Genomic DNA, 8652 nt, shown 5'->3' with positions numbered 1-8652 from the left:
ATGTAATGTACCCATCCATTATGCACATTTCCTTCTCTTAGAATTGTCATTTTAAAAGAGCAGAACAAATCGTTAAATACTTCCCCTTTTATATTGTTCATGGAAACAGGCTGCAAGAAAGAAAAGAAAGAGAAAATGAGAGGGATGAATGTGATGATTGGATGCAGAAGTAAAAGTAACAATGCCACAATGTAAAATACAATATTTATATATAGTGTAAAGGTATAGTTTCACATTTAGGGAAATGCACATGCTTTCTTGTCAAGAGTAAGAGAGACGATCATTACCAAGGTATACAGGCCATAGCTGGTTAGCTTAACTCAATGCCTGGAAACTGCAGAAGACATGTAGACCAGGGGTCAAAGGTTATATATAACGCCATTGACAGGCGACCAAATGACACACTCCGTGTCATTGATTGAAGTTACAGATTTCTCTGGCTTGTTGGAAAAATTTGGGATAGTGTAAGTACACAACTAAAATATATATAATACAGGTATAGTTGTTTATAGACATTTTATTGCAGAAATATTACATATTTTATCAGTAAGATGAACGTAGCAGAGTTAAAAACTGCAATATTTCCCCCTGAAATGTGGTGGAGTTGCAGATACTCAAGTAAAGTACAAGTACAGTTCCTCAGAATTGACTTAACTGGAAATGTAATTAGTTTAGTTTAATCTCTGAGGAGATGGAAAGAGAGGCCAGACATCCGGTAAGACAAACAGAGAGACAGAAACAAGGCAGGAAGGCACAATGAAAAGACAACCTGACACTCAGACAGACGGACATATAGGCCTTTAACTTTCTGTCAAGCCACCTCATTCAGTCCCTGAGCCACTACCTTGACACAGTAACTGAACTCCAGCCAGATTTAGGACAGAGAGACTGAGCAGGTCATGTTAATGATTCCCTAACTCTGGCTTTCAGGACCATTGTGAAATCCTTATGTCAAATACATGTAAAGCTGTCTAGGGAGAAAGGGAGGGTTAATAATGAAAGGGGCTTATCTCAGCGATTGACCCACTGGTATAAAATGCTCAGGGGGCTGAGACTCTGGACAGGGACAGTGGACACGCTGCTTCAGCACTGAACCTCCAAACCATCTACTCTCTCTTTCTCCTTGCGGTTTACCCTCATCTTCAATCAGCCATGGGAGTTGCCTACAGCGTTGGAGAGTAAGTGAAACGAATCATCAAGAGAGCTGTGAACGTTGTTATGCTGGGTCCTGAACATGGTGATGTTATCTGGAGTTTAATCCCACGGTATTTTGATTTGCTTGTTTTAACCTTTTAAGCAAGAAAATGTGGGCTTAGAATCGCAAAAGCTTTAATTACAACAAGATTTTAAAAGTTTATTCGGGGTCGTGCATGGGATGTAACCCTTTTGCAAAGGTATAGTGATCAGAGTTCTTGGTGGTGTGTGTATTACTACATGTGCAAAGGAAGTAACAGGGAGTTATTTCAGTCATTCCATGGTAGAAAGATGTTGTTGCAGTGTAGATTGGCAGGAAGAGAAAGAGGGAGTCAAAGTAGGTTTATACTACAAATTACTACTTGTTTCAGTAGTAAATGGATTTTCAGGATTTCAGTAATGAATTGCTCAGAAGTGGCTCTCTTTTGGAAACCTGTAGGAGGTGACAGAATCCATCTTAAAAAATAACTCAAAAAAAAGGGCTTCTTAATTTTCACTCTGTCTTAACCTCGGATATCCCCGGCCCAGCATACCATTTAAGGCATGCTTCACTTTCCTGCAAATCATGTCCAGGCACGATTTGAAAGATAATAGAGTATTGTGAGTGGCATTTCCTCAACTTTCAATTTGTTTTTTTCTTATGGGAAACAGAGGTTGGGTCAACTGTCATTAATGCAGTTAAGATGATGTAACACACAGTGATTCTGCTTTAGTTGAATTATTTGTAACTTCAAGGTGGTGATTGATGTTAGAAGCCCATTGCTTTTCATATTAAAAAACTACTCATTTTAGCCATAGCAGGCCACCTGAATAAATCTGTTCAGGTAAACGGTGTTTGTCTATTCATGAAGAAATTCTCATTTTGCTTCTACAGGGTTGACCACCTCTACACCTTCTTTGTAAAGTGGTCCCCAGAAATCTACATTAAGGACAACAAGAAGCAGTGCCAGCCCTGTTTCGTCATCGGAGAGAAACATCAGAAGTGGTATCTGGTATTGAAGAAGTACAAGGTGGCTGTGATCAACAAGCGCCTTAGTAAACCTGTCGACCCTACAGCTAAAAACTGGAAGGTAAGGTTTGTATGAATACACACACACACACACACACACACACACCCACACCACACACACACACACACACACACACACACACAAACACACACACACACACACACACACACACACACACACACACACACACACACACACACACACGGTTAAAGATGAAATAAAAGCCCTTCAACTGCAGGTTAACATCAGGGAAGGACAATAAACCTCTACAGTTTAAACAAGCATTTGTAAATGCTTGAGAAAAATCATCAAGTATCCCTGACTTACAGTAACTGAGTCACCAAAGTGCCTGGCAGTTTTCCCAGAGGTTGTGAGAAATCCCATTCTCTATATATGGACATCCTATCTCAATCTCCCTCCCATTTTCCCAGAGCCGCACTTCCCTTTCCTTTTTGAGAGAATAGAAACTGTTCCGTATCAGAGCTAACCAATGAGAAGCCTCTCCAACTAAAGTTTCAGACCAATAGCATTTAAGACAGTAAAATGAAAAGTAGCTCAGATGCATAAGAGTTGGATGTGGTACATGTGGTACTGCAGAGCGCAGAGCTTGACAGAGAAATAAGGAAGAATGAAGCTGCAGTCAGACAATTTCAAGGTGTTTTATTTTGCCAGTGACTGTATGGAGCCGTATGTTGAGGTAGGACCACTATACTGCATGTTATTATGTTAGGAGATGTGCTGTATTTATGGGGTAAAATATACTTTACCCTGGGGTAAAAAAACATTATGTCATCATTATCCATCCTTCCTACAGCTTGCGATCCAGCAATCCAGTTGTGAATTCAGCAATGCAGTTGTGAATTTATTGTCAATGAAGCTGTGTTAAACTTGTACCTGCATCTACAGTTGGAATAACATCTTTACCCTTTAGATATTACATGGGCACTGTCTGTAAATGAGTCGCTCAACCACAAGTTTCTGTATGTACTGTAGGGGAAAGTCTCATTGTGTCTCATCTTGTGTCCTCCTCCAGATCATCACACTGAAGGACTCCAAGCGGCGCCAGAGTCTGTGTAGCTCGCTGGACTCTGAGGCAGAGGAGCCCGAGTACCAGGAGGAAGATGAAGGTGCTCTCCCTGTCCTGTGTGACCGCAGCCATCTGCTGGATGACCAACACCTGGAGAAAGTGAGTCATACCCGGCAACATTTCCAAATAAAATCTGAGTGAACGATTTGGAAATGATTTACAGCCATCAACTCGTTTTGTTGTGATAATTACTTTTATATCTTTCAGTATGACATCTTTTGATTAACATCCCTTTTTTTCCAACAGCTTGCTGCTCACATGCCAGCAAGGACCCAGGGCTATCCTTGGCAACTGGTCTACAGCACAGCCATCCATGGGAGCAGTCTGAGGACTATCTACAGGAATACGACAAGCCTGGACAGCCCTGTGCTGCTGGTCATCAAAGACATGCATAATAAGGTTGGCATCTTTATCTTAACTCTCCAATGCTTTTAATTAAACAAATGACTGATACCCTGGTTAATAGTGTATCTGTGAGTACTCAATGTCTTGGTCTTTTCAGGTGTTTGGGGCGTTTTCTTCTGATTCATTCAAAGTCAGTAAATTCTGCTATGGCACAGGGGAAACCTTCCTGTTCAGCTTCAACTCTGACTTCCAGGTAAGAGTGGAGTTTCCTGTGTGGTTACATCTACCAGCTAGTCTGAGAACTGCTGTATTTGTAGTACAAGTAAAGTTTGCAATCATGTAAGAGCTATTCTTTAGCTAAGAAACTAAACACAATCTCTGGAAAGAAATATCTTTCAGAAAAGGATCAAAAATACATTTTTCATGTGCATTTGACATATTTTGAAATTTGTGCAATGGGTTTGAGTACAAGTGTCTTAAGTCTTTTATTTGGCATTTTCCCAGGTATACAGGTGGAGCGGCGAGAACTCCTACTTTGTGAGCGGCAACTTGGAATCTCTGCACATTGGTGGAGGGGGGTAAGTTATGTGGTTGTTGATTAAATTTAACTGTGACCTATCGGAGATTACAGCACCTGGTATCTGAGAGCATAAAACATTAACAGCTTTTAAAAGATTTGATATTAAAGTGTTTTTTTCTTGGTCTGTAGGGGCGGATTTGGCCTGTGGCTGGACGCTAATCTGTACCATGGTTCAAGCTTCTCCTGTCCCACATTCCGCAATGCGTCGCTCTCCACACAGGAAGACTTCATTATAAAAGACCTCGAAGTCTGGACTGTGGGAACTTAAGAGGACAACATCTGAAAAGACCCCACTGTCCGGACTGGAGTTAGAAAACTTCCAAAATGTCAAGGTGTACATGTGGTTTTAGCCACTACTGTACAAACCCTGAAAGAGCAGGTGCTGTCATCTGGGCACCTGGCTCAGATTAGCCCACATACAGAAGTAAAAGTCTTTTGGTTCTCATGCTGGACTTTCTGTTTATGCTGGTGTGATCTGTGCCTGTTTAAGACAAGTGGCCAGATGAAATCCTGTAATTCAGGGTCCTGCTGCTTTAAACTACCGGCTATTCATCAATAGCCCCTTCCTAAGACCAGTCAGTCACTGGCATCTGACGCTTTAAGCCCCCCCATGCCCTCCCTTTGTGGTGGGGAGCATTATAATACAAAGTTCACAGAAACATTGTTGAATAAGCGCATTGAGGATTTAAGGAAATATTTTTATTTTTCTGTCGAACAGCCACATGTTTGTGGAATTTAAAATGTGTTTACAGTATGTGTAAGGTTCATGAAACATACTTGGCACATAAGGGTCCGTATAAACTAAAAGGTTAAACAATTAATTTATTGGTAAAACACTGTAACGTGATAGTACGCCCAATTTCCTAAATGTACTGTAAGCACTTGTTTTTTTTTCTAACGTGATGTATGGCTTTAATGTTGTTCTCCATTTGAAGACTACTGCTGCAGGTGAAGACCTAACCACTCAGGTCAATAAAAGCATTAGGTTGCACTATAAACAACGTATTGTCTGTGATGTGTGCGGTTTGTGGAGAGGAAGAGACATCAACTGTTAACTGTCGCTTTTGTTTTTGGAAAGTGGGACACCACCTATTTGCATGAATAGACAATATAGGAACATTATTTTACATACTTTTATTATCAATTTATCTAAATGTATTTTAAGAAAAACTAAACAGAAAAGCAACATTTGTTTGTATAGTTTATTTCACATTTTAATGTTTGTGTGTAAATCAGAGTCAGCTGAAGGTAGCACAGACAACAACAACGGAAACTAAAACGTGTGTAATCTCTCAATATGATTTGCTGATACCAAATCTGATCAGGTATTAATTTTTATAATATTTGTGTTCATTTGTGAGCATATGTAGGCCACAAAAAAGACCACATTAGATTATAGTGAAGCAATTTAAATGTATGTTTGACAGCAGAATATTTTTACTTAACGAAGTAGGATTTATTTTAATTCCCAACAAGAACAAAATAGTTTCAAATAACACAACTTGGAGAGTTTAAAACTTAACCTTTAAAGTACTAAGGAAAAGATGCAAAACCACTGCAAATTATTCAGTTGTGTGGGTGCCATATAGGTACAGTAGGACAGAGGCTTTTTTTTATGTGTTTGATTTGATTTATTTAGCATATGTGTGTTAAGAAACAGTCCTATTCACAGAGTCAGCAACCCTCACTACAATGCGACAACACTGTGAATTAAAATGTAGGGAAGACAAATTCTAAGCAGTTAATGTCATGCCAGAAAATAGAGGTAGAACATTTTGAAAATCAGGTAAAATGAGTTACCAAATATATGTTAAACCCATAGGTTAAACCAGAGCCATACACTTCCCTTTACAGTCGCTACATGTCCATTCTGTAAAAAATAAGGTGTTTCTTCTTTGGAACTCTCTGGTTTCCCATAAGCAGCGTTGCAACGCATCCAGGCTCCTTTGTGCAAATCAGGGAAGTCCAGCAGGCATCGCCACCTCTTGAAACTCCCGAAAATCTTTTAAACTGACTGTTGTCCATCTAAAATAAAGACAGATCTAGCAACTGTATAGTTTTTTTTCTCGCTCATAATGTTTACAGAAACACATTTCGGTAAACTATTTTCGTAAAAAAAGTTTCCAAACGAGCCGCCATTAAATGTCCCGGCTTGAAATCCGGGAAAGACCGCCCACCATGGATGTACAAGAGAACTGACAGAGCCCGCCTATTAGACATTTTCTGGAAAAGCTTAATCCGTTAATTGTTTGTCTAGGAAGTTTACGAAGGTACATCTCACTTCCCTTATTTGATAGCTTGTTCATACTTTGTGATAACGTGCGTGTAGCTTTTAATGCAGAACTAAAATCCTAAATTATTTTGGTATGGTGAAAATTAGAAGTTTGACTGAGTGGCAAAGTATAGTTTTATTTCTAAATATTGGAAATTAGGCAAACTGAATACACTAATACAATATGAGATCACTTTATTTAATAAGTCAAGTATGAAGGCATACACTATTCTTGTTTTTTTATAATTTTACTCACCCCTTTTTTGGGGTTGGACATATGGAAAGGCCCTACATTATGCAGAGCCCGTGAGTGAAATATCTGCTAGCTTGGACATACTTTAACATTACTTTATCTAAATGTTAAAGTTGCTAGCCAACATATTTTCAGTAGGCTATAGCCTAAGATGGTCAATTTGAGAATTTATCAGCAGTCAGGTGGGTTGAAAAGTTATTTGAAAATCTGCAGGGAAGTATAATCACGGTTGCATCTGTACCATCAGCAGTAAGGAGCAAATATCTAAGAGCCCTATAATCCTACAAATCAATGATCACAAACAAATCCTCTCTGTCAGGAGCTACAATTAGACATGAGGTCTTGCGGATTTATTCTTGGAATTAGGGCAGAGATTTGGTTAATAAACAACTGTTTAAGTTACGGTTTTGCATACTCACAAGACAAATAAATTGGTATACAATCATATGTTTATCAGAATAGACCCGAATTGGTGTGCTATAAATGGATTACATCAAAATAGATTCTTTTTTTCATTGTTGGCAGTCATTGCCTGTTTTACTTTGTTGTACTTACACTTTGGCCAACAGGTGGCTTTGTGTGCATTTACAGTAAAGTAGTGATGTTACCCGTGAACCCTCTGCTTCGAGGCATGCGAAAACATCAACCAATTTGGAATGAAGCTTTGTATCGGAGCTCGATTCGTTTGGAGATAATCACGTGACCAGTGACGTCCGAAGCTTCGTTTCACACACACCCACGTCACTGCTTTGAAGTTCAATTCAAAAGCTGCGCCAGCAGCGCGACACGGGGCTGGGGTTGTTGCAGTAGAGAGTCAACAGAGTCAGGAGAGTTAGTTAATAGAGAGATTGTTATAGCCAGTAAGAAAGTGTATAGCCAATAGAAAGTTCATAGCGAGTAGCCTAGTTTATAGTGAGTAGAGAGTTTATAAAAGAGAGTTTAGAGTGCCTTGCACTGCCTATCTCACCTATTTGGCTGAGGAGACAATGTTGCTCTAGGCTACATAGACTTAATCACAGAAATGAGTGTGCAATGTGCAATGTGTTCTTCATTCATTTCCCTCCCAAATTGATGTATTTGTTTTCAAACACAAGACAGTTCACAACCAAAATCCTAACTTTATAGTTCTTTTTTTTGGCGGAGAAGGCAATTACATTTTTATTTATGCAAGTTTGGAGGAAAGTCGGAGGTATGGAACCATTTTAAACAAGTCGTGGGCAGTGACAATATGTGTCGGCTTTGTTGAGTGCATTAAGTGCGGCACGCTGTCGCCTACAACAGCAAATAAAACGGGGACTTGGATGATGAACAGACACATGAAGCAGGCTTGCCGTGGCAGAAAAGATGATAGTCAGCCTTCAACGTCCTCTTACTTCTCCAAGCGTGAGGGCGAGGCAAGCCCTCACAGAGAAATACGTTGAGTTTTTTTTTTTTTTTTTACGTTTCTTCATTCAGATCCATTTGCGATCCGTTCCATTCTGAATAAACAAACAGCGCAGTTTACATGCTTCGTCCTTGTTGCATTATTCATTAAGATCATTTTAAACAGATTTCAGATTTTCAGTTCAAACAACTCTGAATTGTATGAGAACGTCAGACGTATTAAAAAAGTGTCGGGTTAAAATCGGGCTCATGATTCCAATTAATGTGTCGGGCCGGGCTTGGACACAACGCGCACGGGCTCGGGTTGGGTCGGGCTTACTCTAAAGACATTCATGGCTAATAACTGTGAAACAGTTGACACAATGCTATCCCTAACTTCACCACCAGATGTCCTCAAAGAGTTCTGAAGCTTCGAGTAGTGAACCTTTTTTCGATACAATTGGCTTGAAAGCTTCACTGCTTCAGTTCGCCATCACTACAGTAAAGCCTCGAGAAATGAACCAATTTGCTGAATAGCTTTTGCCATCA

At 39.7% G+C, this 8652-nt stretch overlaps 1 protein-coding gene across 2 annotated transcripts; it reads left to right on the top strand.

Moving 5' to 3' along the window:
• The first annotated feature begins 1099 nt into the window (after positions 1–1099).
• On the top strand, positions 1100–5219 carry LOC114556763 (nuclear receptor coactivator 7). Of its 2 annotated transcripts, XM_028579800.1 has the most exons (7): positions 1100–1178; positions 2069–2264; positions 3238–3390; positions 3538–3690; positions 3794–3889; positions 4141–4214; positions 4346–5219. In XM_028579800.1, the coding sequence occupies exons 1-7, from the start codon at positions 1153–1155 to the stop codon at positions 4482–4484; spliced, it is 837 nt and encodes a 278-aa protein (XP_028435601.1). In that variant the 5' UTR covers positions 1100–1152; the 3' UTR covers positions 4485–5219. The 2 variants fall into 2 exon arrangements, with proteins under 2 accessions (XP_028435601.1, XP_028435602.1); XM_028579801.1 differs by lacking the exons at positions 1100–1178; positions 2069–2264 and adding an exon at positions 2646–2901.
• The last annotated feature ends 3433 nt before the right edge of the window (positions 5220–8652 follow it).

Source organism: Perca flavescens, chromosome 6, assembly GCF_004354835.1.
Source record: "Perca flavescens isolate YP-PL-M2 chromosome 6, PFLA_1.0, whole genome shotgun sequence".
Taxonomy (NCBI): domain Eukaryota; kingdom Metazoa; phylum Chordata; class Actinopteri; order Perciformes; family Percidae; genus Perca; species Perca flavescens.
The sequence above is the reverse complement of the archived record's forward strand: the minus strand, read 5'-3'. Positions and strand labels throughout refer to the sequence as shown.